Source organism: Biomphalaria glabrata, chromosome 3 (assembly GCF_947242115.1).
Source record: "Biomphalaria glabrata chromosome 3, xgBioGlab47.1, whole genome shotgun sequence".
Taxonomy (NCBI): domain Eukaryota; kingdom Metazoa; phylum Mollusca; class Gastropoda; family Planorbidae; genus Biomphalaria; species Biomphalaria glabrata.
This window is the reverse complement of record NC_074713.1, coordinates 31,843,693-31,867,464: the sequence shown is the minus strand read 5'-3', so window position 1 is coordinate 31,867,464 and position 23,772 is coordinate 31,843,693. Positions and strand designations below refer to the sequence as shown.

The 23,772-nt window shown below is 38.7% G+C and overlaps 1 protein-coding gene across 4 annotated transcripts in view; it reads left to right on the top strand.

The window, feature by feature from the left end:
• LOC106079149 (uncharacterized) overlaps positions 1-23,216 on the top strand; it is an 80,047-nt gene extending 56,831 nt beyond the window's left edge. For 3 of the 4 annotated variants that reach the window (XM_056024547.1, XM_056024548.1, XM_056024546.1), the window contains exons 6-9: positions 16,343-16,490; positions 16,570-16,665; positions 19,083-19,153; positions 22,959-23,216. In XM_056024547.1, coding sequence (XP_055880522.1) covers positions 16,343-16,490; positions 16,570-16,665; positions 19,083-19,153; positions 22,959-23,106 — 463 coding nt within the window. In that variant the 3' untranslated portion in view covers positions 23,107-23,216. Of the gene's footprint in view, positions 1-16,342; positions 16,491-16,569; positions 16,666-19,082; positions 19,154-19,311; positions 22,937-22,958 lie in introns of those variants that run through there. The other variant, XM_056024549.1, reaches the window with a different exon arrangement.
• Positions 23,217-23,772: the final 556 nt, after the last annotated feature.

The window sequence follows — 23,772 nt, the reverse complement described above, 5'->3', positions numbered from 1 at the left end:
GAAATTAAATTTTAATCAGATTTTCAATAGCTTTTAGGCTTTTTTTTTCTCGCTACTAACATGTCGGACAGACAGACTGACAGACAAAACCAAAAAAAAAGCGTCTTTAATCCTAATATATATATATATATAGTCTAACTAGCCCATCAAATAATTTCTGCTAAAAGAAATCACTCGGTGCACCAATGTCTATGAACACTCGACAAGCTGCTCGTATAGATATTTTTTAGTCTAAATAGGCCGTGTGACGTAGTGGATTTTTTTCCTTTGACGTCATATGGAATAAATTCTTTAAAAGCTAAAACAACTCGGTATAGTAATGTTTATTAAACCTCGTAATGTGACTCGCATTTTAAAAAGACATGATAGCTAGTTTTAGATCTAATCTAGATTTTTTGCACTAGATCTAGATTTTTTTTCTTACACTAGAGCTAGATTTTTAGCGGCCTCCGAAAGGTTGATTTGATTTGATTTTTGATTTGAGGCACATCGGCACAATTTAGGCCATGTCGTGCCTGCAGTCCCTTAAGGACTACTCTCTCTCTAAACAACAAGGGCCAGATTCTATACAGTCATATAATTAAAATCAAGGTCTATTCACAGTTAAAATATTAAAGGTAGTAAAAATTTAAATATTTGGTAAAAATCTAATGTAAATAGTGCATGTTCACAAATTCAGAAATCACATCTTCGTAGATAGCCCCACTTCCCGAATAAAGCCCAGTACCTTCCCAGGGTCGACATTATTAAATAGTGTTTTTAGATTAGTGGCTCTAAAATATTTCGCCCTGACATCCTGGTATCTGGGGCAATCAACGAGGATATGTTCCACGGTGAGGCGAGAGTCACAGTACTCGCAAAGTGGGGGCTCCTCTCTCTTCAGTACAAAAGAGTGCGTGATGTAGGTGTGGCCAATCCTAAGTCTGGACATGGTTGTGCTACCACGCCTTGTCAGACCCTTAGATGTGGGCCGCCACCTGACATCCGCCACAATCTGCCTGAGTTTACTGTGAGTCTCAGCCTCCCATCGGTTCTGCCACTCTCGATAGGTGGCAGAGGCAATACTTTGTCTCAGGTCCGAGTAGGGAATTTGGGTTCCTGACACCGCATGATTTAGAGCTCTCTTTGCTTCTCTGTCTGCGGCTTCGTTTCCCTCAAAGCCAACATGGGAGGGGACCCAGATGAAGGTGACATGCCTACGGTCGGCTGTTATTAGGTCCAACAGCTTCAGGCTCTTATGTACCAATGGGATGTCAGTCTTCATCCGCCCCAAAGCTTGCAATGCAGATTTGGAGTCGGAGCAGATTATAAATTTCCTCCTTTCTGATGCTTTTACGGCCATAAGTGCAAGCAATATTGCGTGCAATTCGGCCGTAAAGATGGAGCAGCCATCGGGGAGTCTACGGGAGATTGTTTTGTTCCGAAAGGAGCAGGCACACGCGACCTTTCCCTCCATTTTGGATCCGTCTGTGTAGATGGTGCCACAATCTCCGTAGCTCTCCTGCAGTTCCCTAAAGTGGACTTGTAGTATGCTTGGGTCTGTATTTTCTTTTTTGAAATTAAGGAGGGATAAATTTAATTTGGGTTTATTCATTAGCCAAGGAGGATTCTGAGGGGTTTCTATTTTAGAGATTTGGTCAATGGGTGGGGTTAAATTTTGGATGGGTTCTCTCATTCGAAGGCCCAACGGCTGTATGACGTTAGGCCTTCGATTGTATAATTCTACCTCTGTGGGGTTAAATATGGAGTCAAAAGCAGGGATCGTGGGGTTGGATTTTAGCTTGACTATATACTGCATTGCAAGCTTTTTCATTCTTATATCCATGGGGAGTTCTCCAGCCTCCACATGGAGACTTGGGATAGGTGATGTACGAAACGCGCCGAGACAGAGACGCAGGGCAGCATTTTGTATTGGTTCCAGTATTTTTAGGTACGACTTCCTTGCTGCTCCATATATTATGGATCCGTAGTCTAGCTTGGATCGAATTAGACTCCGATAGAGCAGCAGCAAGGTATCTCTGTCAGCTCCCCAGTCCGTATGGCTGAGTACTCTTAGTATGTTTAATGACTTTTGGCATTTCTTCTTAAGTTCCTTGATGTGGGGGAGAAAATTAAATTTGGAATCTAAGGTGAGGCCTAAAAATTTTGTAGTTTTCACGACAGGGATCTTCTTTTTGTGTATAAATAGTTCAGGGTCTGGGTGGAGTCCCCTTAGATTACAAAAATGCATACTAACTGTTTTGGAGTCTGAGAATTTGAAACCATTATAGTTTGCCCAACCCTGAATTTTGTTTAAACATAACTGTAATTTCCTTTCTAAGGTGTTCATGTTTTTCCCATAAGTAAGAATGACAAAGTCATCAACATACAAGGAGCACTCTATGCCAGGGGACAGCGCATTTATGATGCTATTTATTTTAATGTTGAACAGGGTGACTGACAGAATGCTGCCCTGGGGTACACCCATTTCCTGGTCATGAGTGTCAGAAGCGGAGTTGCCCACTCGAACCTGAAATTTTCGATCTTTCAGGAATTCCTCCACAAAACGGGGGAGGTGTCCCTTAAGCCCCATAAGCGCCAGGTCACGTAGAATGCCATGTTTCCAGGTTGTGTCATAGGCCTTTTCTATATCGAAGAATACAGCTACTAGATGTTCTCTTCTGAGTAATGCATTTCTAATATAAGCTTCCAGCCTTACCAGGTGGTCAGTTGTTGTCCGCCCCTGCCGGAATCCGCACTGGTAGTTTGAGATCACGTTATTCCTTTCCAGGTACCAGACCAGCCTACTGTTAATCATTCTTTCCATGGTTTTGCAGATGCAGCTTGTTAGTGCTATTGGTCGATAGTTAGCTGGGTCAGAGCCGTCTCTTCCCGGTTTAGGTATCGGTATAACTGTGGCTTTCCTCCAGCTGTTTGGGAAAGCGCCTGTTTGCCACACACAGTTATAGACCCCTAGCAGGACTGCCAATGAGGATTCGGGAAGGTGCTTGAGGAACTGGTAATGGATTTCGTCTTCTCCAGGCGCTGTGTCATGTGACTTGTCCAGCGATTCCCTCAGTTCCTCAAGCGAGAACGGTTTGTTGTAGTCTTCATTGTTCTCTGACCTGAAATCAATGGGGTGTCTTTCCTCCCTGGTTTTGACTTTTTGGAACTCTGGCGTGTAGTGTGCAGTGGATGATTTTTCTGCTATTGAGGATGCAAGGCAGTCAGCTATTTCTCTGGGGGACGTGACAGTTCGTCCTTGGTTTTTCAAATGCCCTATTGCATTTGATTCTTTCCCTTTGATTCGCCTTACTGCCTTCCAAACCGCTCTAGCAGAAGTTTTGGCATCCAGTCTGCCGACAAAACTTCTCCAGGAATTCCTTTTGGCTGACCGTATGGTTTGTCTAGCCTTTGCTCTAGCTATCCTGAATAGCTTTAGGTTTTCCTGGGAAGGATTCTTTATAAATGCAGCCAGTCGTTTTTTCCTATCACCAATAGCACTTTTGCAAGCTGTATCAAACCATGGTTTGCTAGGCCGTTTTGGATTTGCAGAGGTTAGGGGTACAACTTTCCTGGCTATACTTAGTAGCTTGCTAGCAAAGGTATCAGCTGGGTTCTGTTCATGGAGGATATTTTCTGTGATATCCTCAGAGCATCTTTTTTGGAATTGTTCCCAATCGGCCTTATTCAGTTTCCACCGCTGAGGTCGTCCCAATGAAGGGAGATTGTTAGTAATGATGATTGGGAAGTGATCACTTCCCCGTAGATCATTGCTAACTGACCATTTAAAATCGTCCAGAAGTCCGGGGACGCATACGGTGAGGTCAATGCATGTGAATGATCCAGTTCCTGGGTGCAAGTAGGTCGGTGATGCATCATTAAGTATGCATAAATCATGTTGGAGGAAGATATCCTCCAGCATACGACCTCTTGTGTCGGTATTGTTGGATCCCCACATGGTGTTATGGGCATTGAAATCCCCAAGGATTAAATAAGGCCGGGGGAGTTGTTTCAATAGGTCCTCCATGTCTGTTTGGTTTAATGGAGCGCCTGGTGGTAGATACAGGCTGCAGCAAGTGATAACCTTGTGAAGGGTTATCCTAGCTGCTACGGCCTGTAGTGTGGTCTGTAGTTCTACCCTCTCATGGGGGATGCTATCCTTCACAAGGATACAGACTCCACCTGATGCTCTCTCTGCATCCTCAACATTCTTGGTGTAAGCAAGGTAGCTTCGGAAGCTGATACAATCTTTTAGAAATGTTTCCTGTAAGCAGACAGCTACAGGAGTCTCAGAGTCCATCAGTAGCTGCATTTCCTCGTAATTGGCCTTGAGGCCTCTACAATTCCACTGTACAATTCTGGAATCCATGGCTTATTCTAGATGACCTACTTGGAGCTATTTGGACTTGGGAGGCCCCCGGAGGGGTTTCCCTTTATTCCAGTGACCTTGGTATTTTTATTCTTGGGTTTGGATGGAGAGGAGGACAACCCCCTTTTGGGGGAAGTCTTTCTCTCTGGAGAGGGGAGATCCCTCTGGTTAGAGCGGAGGTTATTTCCTCCTCTCTCACCTCGGGCATCCTCTCCGCTTTGATTTCTCCCCTTAGGGAGTTGGTCAACCTCTAACTCAGTAGAGGTTGGGGTGTCTGGCTGGGTTCTCTGAGGAGAACCTGTGTCAGACATGATGTCTCCGGGTTCTCCCGGAGTATTGGTTTTGACATGCTGCTCAGTCTCCATGCTCTCATCAGCGAGCACAGAGAACCTGTTCTTTAGCATGACAACAGGGCTTTCTTGTTTCTTCAGAGGTGTGTTCTTTGGCGGTGTTTTCTTCTGAGTTGGGGGAGGAGGAGGGGGTGGTGGAGTCAATGTGTCCGTCTGTGTGGCTATGGATCTTCCTTTCTTAGCAACAGCCTGGGCGTAGGTCTTTGTCAAGCCGAATTGGCCCTTGGGTAGGGCCAGTACAGCCGATTTCGCCTGGCTAAAGGTACATTCGTTTCTTGCCTTGTACTCCTGCACGGCAACCTCCTGTTTCCACACAGGGCAGTCCTTGGAGTAGGCTGAGTGGCCAGCTTGACAGTTTGGGCATTTGAACTGGGCTGTGCAGCCCTTGTCCTCATGACCCTCTCCAGCACATCTGGCACACACAGTGTTCCTCTTACAGACTGCCGCGCCGTGTCCATAACCCTGGCACTTGAAGCACCTCATGGGGTTAGGTATGTAGGGCCTCACTGGAACTCGTAGGTATCCTGCCTTCACATACTCTGGCGGTGTCCTAGTTCCGAATGTGAGGATAATAGTGGCGGTTTTGACCTCCTCACCCTCCCTGCGCCTGGTAATGCGCCGGGCATGGGTGACTCCTTCAATGCCCTCCACTATTTCCTTCTCGGAACATTCCAGTAGGTCCCTAGAGCTGATTACACCTCTGCTGGTGTTCAGACTCTTGTGTGGCATGACTTCCACTTGGAGATCACAGAGTCTTCTGCATCTTAAAAGCCCATCAGAGTGTGTCTTGCTGTCTACTTCTACAAGGAGTTCCATTGTTTTGTGTAGCTTAGACACACTCTTGGGCTCTCCCACTACTGACTTGAGTCCCTTATAGATAATAAAAGGGCTCAACTTGGTCAGGCTTTTTCCCTCCTCTGTGCATCTAACCACCAGAAATGATGGCCAGGTGGCACAGCTTTTTGGGACCTCCTCTTTTTTATTGTCAATTCGTCGTTTTGTGTGTGTTTTTTTGTCCATATATATTTTGGTTAATTCGGCACCTGTGCTCCCCACCCGCCATCGAGTCCAACAAGGGGACGGGCCATTCGGATGTCCAGAATGAGCCCGCCAGGGCTACACAGGTGCTATACTCAGTCAGCTGCTACATCGGACATGTGTCCGATACAGCAGCTCCCTGATTGACCCTCCAGCCACCGCCCTCCAGCATAGGTCGACGACCTATGCTGGTAGCTCGGCATGACCAGCCGGTTGACCCAGAGCGGGCCATCTGGGTCTCAGGTCTAGGGGAACTTGGAGCCAAAGTATTGTGTTGTTGTGGTTTATCCTCAGATAGCCACCACTCAAATACCAGGATCTCTTTATCCCCCCTTACCCGTCGCAGTCCACGGCAAACGGACTGGTCTAGGACGTAGTAAGAATTTAAAGTTAAGGAGACAGTGTGATGATCAATGAAGGCAGACTTAGGGAAAGGGGAGGCAGACACAATGATAGAAAAGAAGTAGGGCACTTTTGAGCTCCAAAAGTGCTAAGGAAAGAGGAGCGCAGTTTAACGTCATGTCTCGGGACGCCCTCCGAAAGGGGAAAAGACGCTATTAGTTTTGTGCGAAATGTCTGTCCGTCTGTCCGTCTGACCGTCTGTCCGTCCGTCCCGTTTAGATCTCGTAAACTAGAAAAGATATTGAAAATCCGACATCACAATATTTTAGATCATTCAAAGTTCTGATGCAACGGCTACTTTTTTTTTTCTGAAAGCGAAAAATCTAATTTTTTAAAATCAGTTATGCAAGCAGTTTTTTAAAGAGAAAAAGCTTATTAGTATGCATTATAAGTTAGACCTAATTTAAAATGAATAGTAATCTTATAAGCTTCATTTTTATGAACATTTTTTTAATGTGGAAATTTTATTTTTAAGGATTCGAATAAGAGATTTGGCCTTTTCAAAACAATTGGATCAATTATAAGACATCAGTTAGGCCAAGGGAGGCGCGGTGGATGAGCGGTAAAGCGCTTGGCTTCCGAACTGGGGGTCCGGGTTCAAATCCTGGTGAAGACTGGGATTTTCAACTTTGGAATCTTTGGGCGCCTCTGAGTCCACTCAGCTCTAATGGGTACCTGACATTAGTTGGGGAAAAGTATAGGCGGTTCTTCTTTGTGCTGGCTACATGACACCCTCGCTAATCGTAGGCCAAAGAAACAGATGAACTTTACATCATCTGTCCTATAGACCACAAGGTCTAAAAGGGGAACTAGTTAGACCAGGTTCACATCTAACTTTACATTTACTTTCACCTATCCTTTGATCTGCGGGACCGTTGGGGCACTACACAAGATCTGTTAACCTTCTTTCTCCATTCTTATCTCTCATTTGTCTTTGATATAATTTCATTTGCATGTTCTTTCTGAAAATATTGAAGCCTGCCTGGATGGACCTTTTCGGGGGCCGATTTTGAGTTTGTGTTTCCACACAAACTGTCTTTTGTAACCTTGTTAAAACTAGATTTAGATTTTAAGTTCTAATTAAAATCATTATAGAATCTAGATCTAGAATTTCTTGGTCTAGTTTAGAATGTTTGTTGTCAATATTGCAATGTTATAAAATACTAAAACTAATCTACTATTTTAAAATTTCATATTGCAATTAGTCTATTAATTGATTATCTATTTTTTTTTATATAAATCTTATCTATATTACATCTACATTATCCCATATATATGTTTTATATCTAGATCTAGTAGATATAGATATTGAGAGTGCTAATTAGTAGTTTAATTTAGGTAGATCTACATCCTCATTTTAGTTCTTATCTTATCTTATATAATACAGACGTTACTTCAAAAAAGAAGATGATTACGTCCTACACGTCATGCATTTAGTCATGCATATTAACCAATGACTTAAATTCTGCCAAGTCATTGGTTTTCCTGGCTAGCTCAGGCAACCCATTCCATGCTCTAATAGCAATAGGGAAGAAGGAGTATTTGTACAAATTTGTCCTAGCATATGAGACGAGGAATGTGCCTTTATCTTTGTGTCTTTCAGAGTATTTTATTAGCGGCCCCCGTAAGGGGAAAAAGCCGCTATTAGGTTTGTGCAAAATGTCCGTCTGTCCGTCTGTCCGTCTGTCCGTCTGTCCGTCTGTCACACTCAGATCTCGAAAACTAGAAGAGATATGAAAAATATTATTTCATCATTAAATTCGGCTTGAAAAGTTTAGGTGCAACGGCTACTTTTGGTTTTCTAAAAGCAAACCGTTTAATTTATAAAATTAATTATGCAAGCGATTTTTTCATAAAAATACACCAATTCTAAAACAATTACGTAAATGTAAGGGAGGCAATGTTACAATATGCTAACAAAGATGGACAATTTTTGTGTATTTTCAGTATCACTAAGTCAAATATATTTTTAAAATGTACAGGAAATGTTTACAACAAATACAAATAATAGTTAAAGATGTTTTTTCTGGTCAACTAACAGCTAAAATTAAAAGAAAACATTTCTGTTTGTTTATAAAGGTTAATAATGCACTTTGTATGTAAATATCACGCACATTTTTTTAAATGGACTTCTAATGCAGCGATTTTCGTGCAGTAGCGTAACGTCGCAACATGATCAGGTGCTAAACCAATTCTTTAAACTTTTTTTAAAATCACATTTTATTTATTTTTTGTTTAGTGCCCCCATCCGAATAAAAGAAGCTTATTTTTGTGCGTTTTGTCTGTTGGTCGGTCTGTCCGTCATGTTTAGATTTAAAAAACTAGAACTCTAAAAGCTATTGTAAATCTGATTTACACTTTAATGTTCCTCCCATAACATCTCAATAGTTTTAAGTATCTAAAATTGATTGTTCCGGATTTTTTTGTGCAAAACTAATCAACGCCAACAAATGTTTGTTTGCTCTTCTAACTTATATTACATTCAATTTCCATGCTTAAACGTTGCAAAAACACATTATCAATAAAATGTTGTTCCGTTTTTTATGTAAATAGCATATTAATGCTAAATCATAATCTCTATACTGACTTATATTTCATTAAGTGTAAAAATGTTCCGGATATTGTTTTATAAAACATGAATTATGCCTAATGATTGTTTGAAATCGCATAAGGCTTTTAAAAAAGTAATTTACTAGAATTGATTACTGAAAATTACTTTTCAGACATGTAATTTTCTTGTAAAACATAACATAGAAGTTTTGTAATCGATAAAGAAAGTTCCGGATTTTGTTTCTTACAAATCGTCGCCAGAAATTTCCGAATTTATTTAAAAATCTACTAACGCCAAACAATTGTTTGAGCTCCCTCTTCTAATTAATAAACAAATAATCTTCTCATTTACGAAATAATGTTTTTACGGATTTTTATGAAAAATATTTAAACTCACTACTCTCTTACAGTACATTTAACTTTCTACCTAAAACATTAAAAAATCTAATTATCGTTAATATTATGTTCCGATTTTTAAGGAAAACAGAATCCAAACACCAAAGTAAGGTATGAAAATCTCTCCACGTGGCTGTAGTACATCTAATTTTTATACGAGACCATCCAAAAAATTTAATTAACGGTATTACATTTATCTGAAATTCTCTTTTTCTTTTACTATTTATACAAACATCCGGAACAATCTATTATATAAACTTTTCAATTGTGTTCATATCTAAAAATTATTGCGATGTTTTGAAACGTAAAATAAAGGTTAATCAATTTTTAATAACTTTTAGTTGTTTTTTTTATATCAAGATAACGGACAGACCGACTGACAGACAAAACGCAAAAATGTGCCTTTGATCCTTTTTAAATAATATCTATTAGAACTCAGTGCACCAATGTCTATGAACCCTCGTTAAATATCTCGTGTAAATAAAGACTTTTTTTTATGGTACCGGTACTAGCCTATTGTGAGGTAATGGATTTTTTTTTTCTTTGACGTCATATGAATGGACTCTTTAAATGTAATGTTAAAAGAACGCACTCGGTGCACCAATGTCTATTAACCCTCGAAAAAATTGCTTGTATCAATGAAAACATATTTTAGTCTAACTAAGCCGTGTGACGTAGTGTTTTTTTTTTCCTTTGACGTCACATGGAATGAATTCTTTAAATGAAATGTTAAAAGAACGCACTCGGTGCACCAATGTCTATGAACACTCGAGAAATGGCTCGTGTTGATAAAGGTGATTTTTAGTCTAGCTAGGCCTTGTGACGTAGTGTTTTTTTTCCTTTGACGTCATATGGAATGAATTCTTTAAATGAAATGCTAAAAGAACGCACTCGGTGCACCAATGTCTATGAACACTCGATAAAAGGCTCGTAATGATGAAGGCGATTTTTATTCTAGCTAGGCCGTGTGACGTAGTGTTTTTTTTTCCTTTGACGTCATATGGAATGAATTCTTTAAATGAAATGCTTAAAGAACGCACTCGGTGCACCAAAGTCTATGAACACTCGATAAATGGCTCTTATAGATGAAGGCGATTTTAAGTCTAGCTAGGCCGTGTGACGTAGTGTTTTTTTTTCCCTCTGACGTTATATGGAATTAATTCTTCAAATGAAATGAAAAAAGAACTCGGTATAGTAATGTTTATTAAGCCTCGTTATGTGACTCGCGTTTAAAAAAGGAATGATATCTTGATTTAGATCTAATCTAGATTTTTTAAACTAGATCTAGATTTTTATTACAGTATATCTAGATCTGGATTTATATTCTAATTAAAATTATTTTAGAGTCTAGATCTAGAATTTCTAGATCTAGTTTAGACTAAAATAGACTAGATTAAGATGTAGAATTTCAATTTCTAAACTTAAAGTGTAAAAAAAAAAGTGTAGATTTTCATTTCCAAACGTTTTGATCAATATTGTAATGTTTTAATATACTAAAACTAATCTACTATTTTTTTATTAAATTTAAATTTAAATTTACGGCAAATGAATCTTTGAAACATTATTACTTTTGACCATCGGATGGCTGCCTGGTCGTGCGGTTTGCGCGCTGGACTGTCGTTCAGATTTATGGATAGCCCAGGGTTCAAACCCTGCCCGCTCCCATCCCCCGTCGTCCTGCGGGAGGTTTGGACTAGGAAGTAATTATCTTCAACTCTGAAGGAACATCCGAAACGTGTAAAACATTTTACATCAAAATTAAATCACCTCTTGAATATTATTTGCGAATATGCAGATCCGACAGGGATCCGACTTCGACGGGGGCCGCCTCTGAGTTTGTGTAACACAAACTCTCTTTGTAATCTTGTTAAATTTTGTTTTTGTCTTTGAAGATTATGGTTCAGTGTTTTATGTATAATTGCTACTTTACTTTTGAGTCTTCTGTCCTGAAGGCTTTCTAAATTTAGTGATTTTACTAAAGGTGTTACTCTAGTCAAATGTGAATATTCGTTTGTTATGAATCTCACTGCTCTATTTTGTGTCTGTTTCAGTTTCTTAATGTTTTCTTGAGGGGTCCCAAACGGAGGATGCATATTCTATTGTTGGCCTAACAAAGGTTAAATAACATTTTAGTTTTATGTTCTTATTTGATTTATAGAAATTTCTTTTAATAAACCCTAATGCTTTGTTTGATTTTTTTAATAGTTTCATCAATATGTGGATTCCATGACAGTTTTTCATTTATTATAACACCTAGGTATTTTGCGTTTTTAGTCTGTGTTACTGGTTTACCATGAATAAGATAAGTGGAATTAATTTGTTTTAGTTTTTTTGTTACTCTTAACAACTGACATTTTTCTGGGTGGAAAGACATGCTCCAATTTGATTCCCATTTCTGTAATTCATCTAATTCTCTTTGTAAAATATCTGTGTCTTGTGTTGTTTTTATTGTTCTGTATATTATGCAATCGTCTGCAAATAATCTGACTTTGTTCCTGAACTAATGCAATTTGGTAAATCATTTATGTAAATTAAAAATAGTAGTGGACCCAAGACTGTTCCTTGAGGTACACCTGAGTTTACTGTTATTGGTGTTGATTTAGAGCCATTTATTATTACAGTTTGTTCTCTCCCTATCAGAAAATCTTTAATCCACTGATGCAGTGGACCATTAATGCCGAAACATTTTAATTTTTTTAGCAAACTATGGTGGTGAACTTTGTCAAAAGCCTTAGAAAAATCTAGTAAGATAGCGTGTATTTGTTCACTGTTATCTAAACTTTTTGAATAATCATCAATTATTCCTATTAGTTGTGTTTCACATGATCTATATTTCCTAAAGCCATGTTGGTATGGGGTGAGGACATTATGTTTGTCTAAGTGGTTTATGGTGTTGCTACATATTATGTGTTCTAGGATTTTACATGTGATGCTGGTAAGTGATACTGGTCTGTAGTTTCCTGGGTCAGATTTTTCTCCTTTTTTAAATAGGAGGGGGGGTGACATTAGCTTTTTTCCAGTCCTTTGGTACTCTGCCCTGTTAAGCAATGCCTGAAAGAGTATTTTGAACACTGGGGCTAGCTCATTGCTTAGTTCTTTGAGTAATCTAGCTGGAATACCATCAGGTCCAGACGCCTTATTTGGTTTGGTGTTGGCTAATAGTTTTTTAATTCTATTTTCTTGTACTACTATATCTTCTATGTTGTCTACTTGGTTCAAATTAAGTAATATGTCTTTGTCTCCTGGGGCTGAGAATGCTTATGCAAAGTATTTGTTTAGGATGTTTGCTTTAGTTTCATTATCATTATGTATTATGTTATGTTCATCTTTTAATGGCGCTATGCCTGTTGTTTCCATTTTCTTAGACTTAATGTATGACCATAGGTTTTTGTTGTTATCTTTAGATATTACATTGTTTATGTATTCACTCTGCAGCTGTCTGCTTACATTTAATGAAAATTCTCAATACCAAAAGATTATCTAAAATCGCTCTTCGGACATATTGTACATATCTGGTAGTTGTCATTCTGTAATGTGTAGGTATATTAACAATAGTAGGTTATTCGTTTGTAACCAGTTTGTCATTAGATTAAGAGCAATGCCTGGTCGTGCGGTTAGCGCGCAGGACTGATTATATCTAAGGTCTCGGTTTCATACCCTGCTCGATGCCATCCTCAGTCGACCAGCGAATATGCGGATCCGACATGGATCCGTCTCCCACGGGGGCCGCCTCTGAGTTTGTGTGGCAAGACAAACTATCTTTGTAATATTGTTTTTTTTTACAATTTAGCAAGTCATCATGGGGTCCAATTGCTGCAGTAGCCCTGTCTCTAATCTCTTAGTTTGTGATACGGTCTTTAAACGTGATACCTAGGATCCTTCTGTAGCATCTCAATTCCATTGCTAGGATCCTCATCTCTATCTCTGCAGTCAGCGTCCAAGACTCACAATGACTAGGGAGCGCATAAGTCTGATTTTGGTGTCGAGGGCTATCCCAGTTGTCTTTCAATATTGTTTTGAGTTTTGCAAGTGCTGCTGTGGACTGAGCAATTTGATTTAATTTGTTTGTTTTTTTCGAAATGTATTTGCATATAACATGCTGTGGACGTCTTGTCTCTACGCATCACCAAGTCAGCTCGATCTTTGTCTGTCCATACTAAGCCATATATATCATCTGAGAAGCACAAGTTAATAATTCTTCTTCCTACAATGCTCACAGTGCCTTCATAGCCCTCGAGAGCATCTTCCATTATCCTTTCAAGGAAGATATTGAAAAGTGTTTGTGAGAGTAGGCAGCCTTGTCTTACTCCAACTGTGGTTTTGAACCAGTCCCCAATATTATTCTGTGAAGTACACTGCACTTGTGAACTGCTTGCAGAAGTTCTGGATCACTTTTTTTTAAATATTTATTTATATTATCTTGAAATCATTAAAAACATGTAAAGATTATTTTGATGTTGTAGGTATTTCTCACAGAATATTTATGAGGTTTAGTTTTGGTTCTGTTGTGCTGCAAACTTGTCTAAAACCCACCTGTTTTTCTGATAAAATTTCTGTCTGCTGTCGGTTTAAGCCGGTTTAATATAATTTTTAACATGACTTTGCTGGAATGGTTTATGATGCTGATGGTCCGGTAGTTTTGACAGAGTTGTAAATTGCCTTTCTTTGGAAGAGTGATGATGAGTGATTGGGAATGGCTTGAGATATTCTCCTGACTGCCAGTGCGTTTATCATGGTTTCTCCTCCAGCCTGTAGAAGTACACCAGGACTGTTGTCAACTCCGGCTCATTCACTAGAGGACGAGGGAAGGGGGCAATTTTTTTCCTAACCCTAACCCTACCGCCCAGTAAACCTTAACCCTATGTATAAACGCATACACACAGCATATATATATATATATATATATATATATATATATATATATATATATATATTTATATATATATATATATATATATATATATATATATACATATATGGCACGTATATATATATATACGCCAAGTGTATTCTTGCATTCTTCACCTCAGAAACACATTGGCCTCATATCTAAAGCTTATTATTCCTCCTATTAAAAAAGGCAGATCAAATTTAATAAAATAAAGCAACCTAGAGCAAGGGCCGACACTGAAGTCTGACTGACAATCGAGACACAAGTAGCGTAATTATATCTTTACTAGGCGTATTTATAGGCGCTCGCAGGATTTTTTACAAGGGGGTGCCAGCTGCCAACTATGGCTTCAAGTCGTAGCCTTAATTTTCTAGTTACGGACCATTTGAAACAAAAGAACTGGTACCCCCTCACCCCCTATATCTATGTACTGTAAATACTTGTTTTATGAAATTGAAAAAAAACATAAACATGTTAAAAAAGTTATTTACTATACAAGTTGTAAATTGTATATTTGCTGACGTATCTCCCAACGGTCGGTCAAACAAAAAAACTGTAAACGTTGACTGTGGCTGCCGAAACTGTTACGATAGACAAGCTGGCGAAGAACGCGTATCGTGCAGTTTTGGTGTTCTTCGCGTTGCAGATTTTGTCGGCATATTCTCGGCAGCATTAACTTAATACCCTGTAGCAAGTTTTTCTGCCAGCAGTCTCGCCTTTCTGAAGATGCCATCTCTGAAGTGTTCCTTAGCATGGTTAAGTTGACTTTTATTACGTCATTAATTTGCTGCTGATGTTGAACGGCCACAAGTTGGATGCAACATCGGGGAGACTGGTTCAAGAAGAGAGGAAATAATTGACGACAATTCAAGAACAAATCAGAAACACACGAGAAGCAGGCACTGATTACATGTGCAGTTTGACTGGTTTCATTTGCTGGCGTTATATTAAGATACGCCTAACAGTCAAACATCTTCTCAAAGTTGTGACTGTCGCCCAAATTTGACTATTCTGTTTTAAGTCATTTTTTGTCGGAAAAGGGGAGAGGACAGTGGAATGAAAAGGATTAATCATGTACGAGTCCTCTCCTTTTTATAATTATTGTTAATGATTGCATTTGGCATTAAAGAAAAGAATGTGGGCTGAATCGATATAAGAATTTAATTTATAGCATATATAACATAGAGATAGAGATGCGAGTGTGGTGGGACAATATACTAATGGGTTCAACTATCAATAAGTAGCTGATATTGATATTCAACTAATTCTGTTCACACACTATGATTTGTGCTTTAAAAAAATTTGACATCTCCCCCACTCAAAGGGCTAGAGTGGGAGGGCAGTAGATGCCTCCCCCCCCCCCAACACACATACAGACACCGAATCGGCCAAGGTACCAGAGGGGAGTGACATAATATAAAAATTATAGAGATATTCAACTAATTTTGTTCACAAACTTTGATTTCTCCTTAAAAATTGGACTTCCTTCCACTCAAAGGGCTTAGGTGGGGAGGGCAATATAATCCCTCAACCCCACCAAATCGGCCAACATACTAGAGGTGGGCAACATAATCTAAAAATAGGTTAAAATATGAATATTTAGTTTATATTATTAAGAATTTGTATACAAATTGTGTGAGTTCTCTACTAAGTTTGCAAAGTGAGGGGGGGGGGGGCTGGATCCGCCAGTGGGCTTATTTTACTTATTTCAGGGCTTTCACTTATGTTTGATACTGCCAGCACATTTAGTATCTCTGTATCTCCTGAGATTTCAAAGTTATATATCTCTGGTGGGAAGCGTGGTCGAGAGGCCAAGTGCGCTTGAACTTGGCTTGGCTTGGCTACCTAGAAGGGGGCTCGGGCAGAGTTGTGTTTACTGAGCGCCTAAAGGCAGCACGGAAAACCAACTTCTAGATACCCCCTCCCCCCCCCCACTGGTCCACAAATGAGATTGGACCAAAAGCGCTCTGAGCATGCTATAAGCATGAAAGTAGCGCTATTTAAAAAAGCTATAATAATAATAATAACAGTATTCCATCCATCTTCTAATCACTCACTTTCCCTCAGTTAAGCGTCTATTGTTTTTGTCTTGTATTGTGTCAGTTCTTCCATGCTTTGAGGTAATGAGGTTCTTTACCTGTTGTTACACTTTTTTAGTGTCGTTCCTGTTTAGTTCCTGCTCAGTTTCTAGACACTTTAACTCTATCCACGTCTTCTTTGCTTCTTTCATTTGTGTCTTCATCCCTATTCTGAGTTTTTGGAAATTAAAACTTAATTTCTTACTAACAAATTAATAGTAATAGAATCCATTTGATTATTTGTTATTGAATTGTCTTTTTTTTAAACTACTCTTGTATTATCTAGTCAACAGCCTTATTCTACTCCGTACTTCACATCAGACTACGGAGTCATTGCTACTATTGAGCTCTACAGCAACGTCATGAAATCTGTTAGTCTTGCACGTATACCAAGAGTTGACCAATTAGAAGAATTAGCCGGCAGGGGTCTAGCGGTGAGTTACTAGAGAAATGAAAATAATGTGCCTTAGTTTTTTGTTGAAAGAGTATATAACACTTTCAATTATTTTGCAGTTGTGTTTAGACAATGACTCTGGAAGTAGACCATGTCATGGTTACATTGCTGCATGTGTTGGTCTACATTACAGTCAACATGACGCTCTTCTTGATGTAAGTCACAATAGAAACAAAACCTATCAACAACAACATTCAAACCCGTTCTTCTCTACTATGATAATAGTAATCTGAAAATATTACTCTAACACGTATAGTATGTCGCCTTTAATTAGCTTCAGAAAGTGTAAGGCTTGACTTTAAGAATTCATAAATTTACTAGTACTAGGTGGTTACAGTTTGACTTAATTGACTCCAGTACATTTACTAGGACTTGGTGGTTACAGTTTTGAGTTAATTGACTCCAGTACATTTACTAGGACTTGGTGGTTACAGTTTGAGTTAATTGACTCCAGTACATTTACTAGGACTTGGTGGTTACAGTTTTGACTTAATTGACTCCAGTACATTTACTAGGACTTGGTGGTTACAGTTTTGAGTTAATTGACTCCAGTACATTTACTAGGACTTGGTGGTTACAGTTTTGAGTTAATTGACTCCAGTACATTTACTAGGACTTGGTGGTTACAGTTTGACTTAATTGACTCCAGTACATTTACTAGGACTTGGTGGTTACAGTTTTGAGTTAATTGACTCCAGTACATTTACTAGGACTTGGTGGTTACAGTTTGAGTTAATTGACTCCAGTACATTTACTAGGACTTGGTGGTTACAGTTTTGAGTTAATTGACTCCAGTACATTTACTAGGACTTGGTGGTTACAGTTTTGAGTTAATTGACTCCAGTACATTTACTAGGACTTGGTGGTTACAGTTTGACTTAATTGACTCCAGTACATTTACTAGGACTTGGTGGTTACAGTTTTGAGTTAATTGACTCCAGTACATTTACTAGGACTTGGTGGTTACAGTTTGACTTAATTGACTCCAGTACATTTACTAGGACTTGGTGGTTACAGTTTTGACTTAATTGACTCCAGTACATTTACTAGTACTTGGTGGTTACAGTTTGAGTTAATTGACTCCAGTACATTTACAAGAACTTGGTGGTTACAGTTTTGAGTTAATTGACTCCATTATTTTTACTACATGGATCAAATGTATGCTGTACTTGCTGTAGACGTTTATGATAAGACATGGCGCTTGCTGGGTTCCATACTATTGAGGTAGTGCGATACTAGAAATGGGACACACACACCAGAGTTATGCTGAACAACATTGTCTAGGAAAAAGACTTTTGTTTTGGACAAGAAACTAAACAAGACCAACTCTAAGCGATGCTCAATGTTGAGCTAAGACTCAGAACGATGCTCCAGTCAGTGACTGACATGAGAAGCAACTTTTTTAACGCAAAAAAAACAACAACAACAACTGCCATTGCTTTGTTCTGATACCCCGAATAGCACACTACAACCAGATCTGTCTACAAAGCTTTTTGTCACATTCTGCAGAAAAACGTCTAAGTAATTAAAATGGTGGCATGCAGAGATGCAGCCTCTTTCTATGAGTGACTTCTGTTTGCCTGAAGCAAACATTCGACATAAAAAATGTAAGAATGGAATTCAATAACGCACCGACATTTAAGAACCTAAAAACAAAACAATGAACCGTGGCTCTGGTAACTTCCGACTGTGAAGAAGAATGCGCTATTACACCAGACCTTCGAGATGCAGTGACTATATCCATAAAGGCGACAAAACTAAGAAGGGTGACAAGACTAAAATTGGCGACAAGACTAAAAATGGCGACAAGACTAACTGCTCAACTTTGAGTTATTACTCTTCTGTCAAGAGCATGAAAGATCTTTGCACGAGTCGTATTTGATGGACTGACCAATGCTAGAGTGCATACCGTTCTGAAGTAGGGTTTAGAGCTGGTAGATTTACATCTGATTTTAGTCATGCGAAAAGTGCAAGATAAATGCGGGGAGTTGCAGAATTTGGATCTACACGTTGCCTTTGTGGATCTTACTCAAGGTATTGAGCAATGAGTCGCGATAGTTTGTGCAGGATTTAATCAATACTCATATGCCCTGTATTGTTCTTATCCAGCAGATTCATCACCTTCAAAAGCAAAAATGACATGGTGACCTATCTGCTGACTGCTGACACAGAGAATAGCGTAAAGCGGGGGGGGGGGTACTTGCTCCCAAGTTTGCCATGTTTTTTAGTGTAATTCTGAATCATATTAAGCGGCGATAGCACGAAGACATCTCCATACTAAAACAAAAGAGAAGGTCGTCTCAAAGTCAACGATTGCGCCTTACTTGCTCACACTAAACATGAGCTCCTGTTTGCTGCGTACACTGCTGTTTCTTTTGGTTTCACAATCAAACTCAGAAAATCAGACATCGTGTTCCCGAATGTTCCCAATCAAACATAATTAGCCCACAGTGACTGGCCTTTGATCGATCTTTTAAGCTTCTACAAGGCAGGTCAACGTTACTATAAATAGCACAGTGACATCGCATTCTCTAGTAAGATGTGTTTTGAAATATATTTTTTTCTTGTATAGCAAACATACAAAGACGGAAGTGACGGAAATATACCAAGTTTGGAAACTAAAGATTTCAACCATAAAAACAGGTAGGCCTTAAAAAAGAAGTCACTTATACATAGAATGATCAAACGTACATAAAACGATCATTAGCATGTTTATATATTATAGTGTTAGTTTATTCCTATACATCTCTAGCACAGTGTATAAAGAAATATATTAGGAAATCTTTGTCATTCAATTTTAGTTCACCAATGGAAATCTTAAAGAAGCACCAACTCAAATCCTAAATCCACATGTCTTGCACTCAAAGTCGGCTTAAAAGAACTGATTTTATTCAGGAATCTTTGAACCGGACAAAATACAAATTAGAAAATATAACAATTGAAGCATAGTCTCAGATTGATTGCTAACGTATATATCATATTCTAAAAGAAAAAGTATCGAAAACAACAGAGCTCAAAGAATTATTGAACTTTTTTTTGTGTTCAAGTACCCAATGGGTCATAGGGACGGAGCAATCCAACCCTTCATTGAATAGCACAATGGAGAAAGACTAGCAAGATGCATTTGGCGATCTCAACGGACAACCATAGAGCAGAAAAGAAGAGCACTAGAGCAGCTACCACCCTAGTAAACCACCCTAGTAAACCACCCAAGAACGCCGAATCGCTAGATCTTACTCACAATGCAAAAACAGTATTCCAAAGAATGAAGAAACCTTGATGCTTACTAAATAAAACAGGACCGTTCTTGTAAACAATAGAAAGGAAACTCTTTTCTGGTGAATCTCGGCAAGATTGAAATAGAAGGAAATGAAAAAGTAGAAATTGATCAAAGATGGTAGAATTAATTAACAATAAAATTCCTATCTATCCCAAAGAAAAGGATGTCGCTATCAACGAAAAATGGTCAAAGCTCTCACTTAAATTTCAAGAAAAACAATGACTTTTATAAGCTTTCACAACTCAACCAAAATATAATTTTTCACCTCAGAACTGAAAGCTAAAAATTTGGACTAGTGAAATTAGCCCTTGCAGATAATGCGTACTACGTCTTTCACAGCTGCATATCGAGAGGCCCGAGCAAGACGCTGGCCCCCAAAGCCCCCTATAGAATAAAAACATTTTAGAAAGGTGAGACCACCGAGCAGTTTATCTCAGATATAAGATTAATCTTTTGAAACCTCCAACATAAAAATGAGAATGAAGAAGATAATAACAATATTATAGGATTTCTAAATATCTATAGATCTGGATCGTTTTTAGACACTTCATTCTTTACACCTAATTTTTTTTTAATGCGCAGGTTCCATGTGGTATTTATTACCTATAAAATATTGTCAAATAGCATCTGACAATCCTACTCTGTGTGGCTCATATATATTGGGTTTGGTGGAACTGTTACTACTAACAGGAAAAGATTCAAAGGCGAGCAACTAGTGCCTAAACCTTCAATGAAGTCCAGTAGGGAATCAGTTCTGTAGGCGTCATTATCCTGATTGACCGTTGGAAAGGATTTTGTCCCCTAGACAGGCATGGACCAAGGGCTCTTCCTCCCCAGCCCTGTCTGAAGGATCCACCAAGTCATCGATCATAAGACGGTCGTGACATGGCTTAGAAGCCCTCGGCCGCTCGCTAGAGTTGAATACGGGAAATTCTCCTCCTAATTTAATTTGTTACCGCCATTAGATCCGTCAAGGACCGTCAATCCAATCTCCTATGCTACCACGTATCCCGTAGAGGCCTGGTTTGCTGCTCTTCTGAACTTATTTAGTCCCACTACTAGACGTTTCCACCGGAGGCGCCACGCTGAGGCGACGGGAGCTGCAATTCTCCGGAGTGACGGGGGAGGGGGTCGTTAGCGTTGGCCATGTAGGAAAAAGAAAACTCCGAATCCTAACATGTGTTACTTTGCGGTTATATCCACACATGGGAAAGGCTTAGGGAGTCAACCATGAGGAAAAAGTCGGGTGCTAGTGACCCTAAGGCAGCTTACAGAACACATTGCTACACCATGGCAGAGCCTTCGACGCCTCTGATCCCTAAATATATCGGCACCTGCTAGTGTTTCGGACATATCAACTTTATAGAGAAGGGCAACGGCTTGGTCTGTGTAACCAACTGCAACGGCTTGGTCTGTGTAACCAACTGCAACGGCTTGGTCTGTGTAACCAACTGCAAATATTGCAAGCTGAGGACGTGGACTGGGTTCAAATCCACATGTAGACTCTAGTGTTGTCAATCTAAGGCAGGCAACTCAAAGTTCTACAGTGAATAAATAAGTGTGTTTATTTACCAGGACAAACATATAACAGCCTTCTGCATTCCAAGAGTCTTGTTACTAATTATACCAGTCCTTTCACCAGCAACGTGAATACGGACTAACGACAGCCTTCCCCGCTTCGCACCAGGTCCGCACTACAGTCTTCAGGCAATACAAAAGACGGCTCCTTAGTTTCCAACACTTCAGACTCTTCAGAATCACTTGATACACTGTTATTTCCTCTCTCCTAGTGTCTTCCTGTTCTGGTTCAATTGTGCGCTCGTACGCACCACAAGCACTGGTGCAGGGGAGGGTTACAGAAAAATATTTGTATTTCAAGATTGAGTTGAGTTGAGCTAAGCTCTGTTTGTTGTGTGCCAAAGAAGGAACAAAATAAACACCTTAAAAAAATAAACTAATGGAAGTGTAACTAAAAAGAAACTAATGGAAGTGTAACTAAAAAGAAACTAATGGAAGTGTAACTAAAAAGAAACTAATGGAAGTGTAACTAAAAAGAAACTAATGGAAGTGTAGCTAAAAAAGAAACTAATGGAAGTGTCACTAAAAAAGAAACTAATGGAAGTGTCACTAAAAAAGAAACTAATGGAAGTGTAACTAAAAAAGTTACTAGTATCGGTAATCAGAATTTTTGGTAACAACTATTTGAAACTTTAAAAAAAAATTGAAATTAGGAAGAAATGATAAGATGAAAATAAGTAGGCCAACAATGGTTTAGTTTCAAAGTACCACTTCACGTCGCTAGATGGTAGATATTGTTTGAAATTCACCATTGTATACCTGTCAATGTACCTTACAATTAGTGCATATTATATATAACTTTACGTTTGTTTTAAAAAAATGTAATATCAAATGTTATGTTGTTTGTTCCAGGTAAAGATTTCATTTTGTATGTATTTATTACAAAAATAAATGTCGGTACGCATTCATTCCTAATGATCTGTATTACATCCTGTTTGATTCTTGAATACATAAGCTCTAAATCAATGTTTGCAATCTACAAAAAGTCAAGAACAACTAAGTCCTCTTATACTGGAGAATCCAAAAGTAAAGTCTAATGTGCTGAGTGATTAGAAAATTCAGCAATGAAGTCTTGAATTTACTCTTAGTACGGAGAACAAAATATGTCTCTCAGTATTCGTGAATGATTAGAATCTAGCTGCTATTTAAACTTACCAGTAGTTCAGAAACTAACAATCATTGAATGTTTAAAATCTAGTTGTTATTTAAATTTCAAACCACTGTGCATTTTGATGTCGTCAAATTAACCTAAGTTTGGTCTAAACCTAAGGAAAACACTTCCAATGTAAATACTATTATTAATAATTTCTGAAACACTTCGAAATTAATTTAAGTTTCTGGTATCAAACTAAAAAAATCTCTTCTTCTTTCACAAGTATGTATTAGTCTAGACAAGAATGTCATTTTGTATTACGTCTTAATACTACATCGAAAAATTGGAGATTGATTTTTGAGTACTCTAAATCAAAGAGCACAGACCGACTTTTACATTTCCAATCATCCAATCGAAATGTAGTCTAGTTTTTTTAAAGAGGAACCTAAAACTAATTATATGTCTTGTTTTCTTTTTTGTCTTTCTTGCTGTCCAAGTGCAAACGAAGACAGGAACAGACATCAAACATTGGACAATGAGGATTTAGATACTTATGAACCACCTGTGTCACCGCCTCCATACACGTATGAACCAAATTTACACCTCAGACCAAAAGCCTATACTGGAGCAGTAAATTACATGTGAAACACAGCACAGTAGTTCTACTTTAGCTTTTAAAAGATAAACATTAAACTTGGAAAGAATGTTATAGTACCCGTCCTTTAGAAACGCAATTAAATAAAAACAAGTTTGTTTATGTATTGTTGGCAATGATAATGGCGAAAGGAAATGATGCATTATAAATATAACAGAAAAAAAAAGATATATATATACATATATATATTTATCATGGGCGTAGCTAGGATTTATTTTCGGGGAGCGGGGTTTTGGGGGATTTTTTCTCCCCCTGCCCCCACCCCCGGGAAAAAAAATATTTATATGAAAGTATGTGTGTGTGTTTACATAATTAATCTTTATTACATTCTGACCCTTCATTCTTTCGGAAGACGTTTATTGTTCTTCCTGGAGTTAGTGGAAAAATTGTAGACTCCCCGCCATTGCCAGCAAGGGAGACTAGGGGAGCGCAAGGAGCTTTCCCAACGTGGGGCGGAGCCCCGCCGCCAAGCACTATTTCTGGTATTGAAAGCCAAGAAAAATGCATTTTCCTGGTATTAAAAAGTTTTATTTTAAAATTCTAATGTGCTATTCTTACTGACTTAGATCCTCCCGCACCGTTAGACGCATTTGCCGGCAAGCTGTTTCCACATAAATCTGTCACTGGTAATGCCTGAAGCCTATTCCCATCTGCTC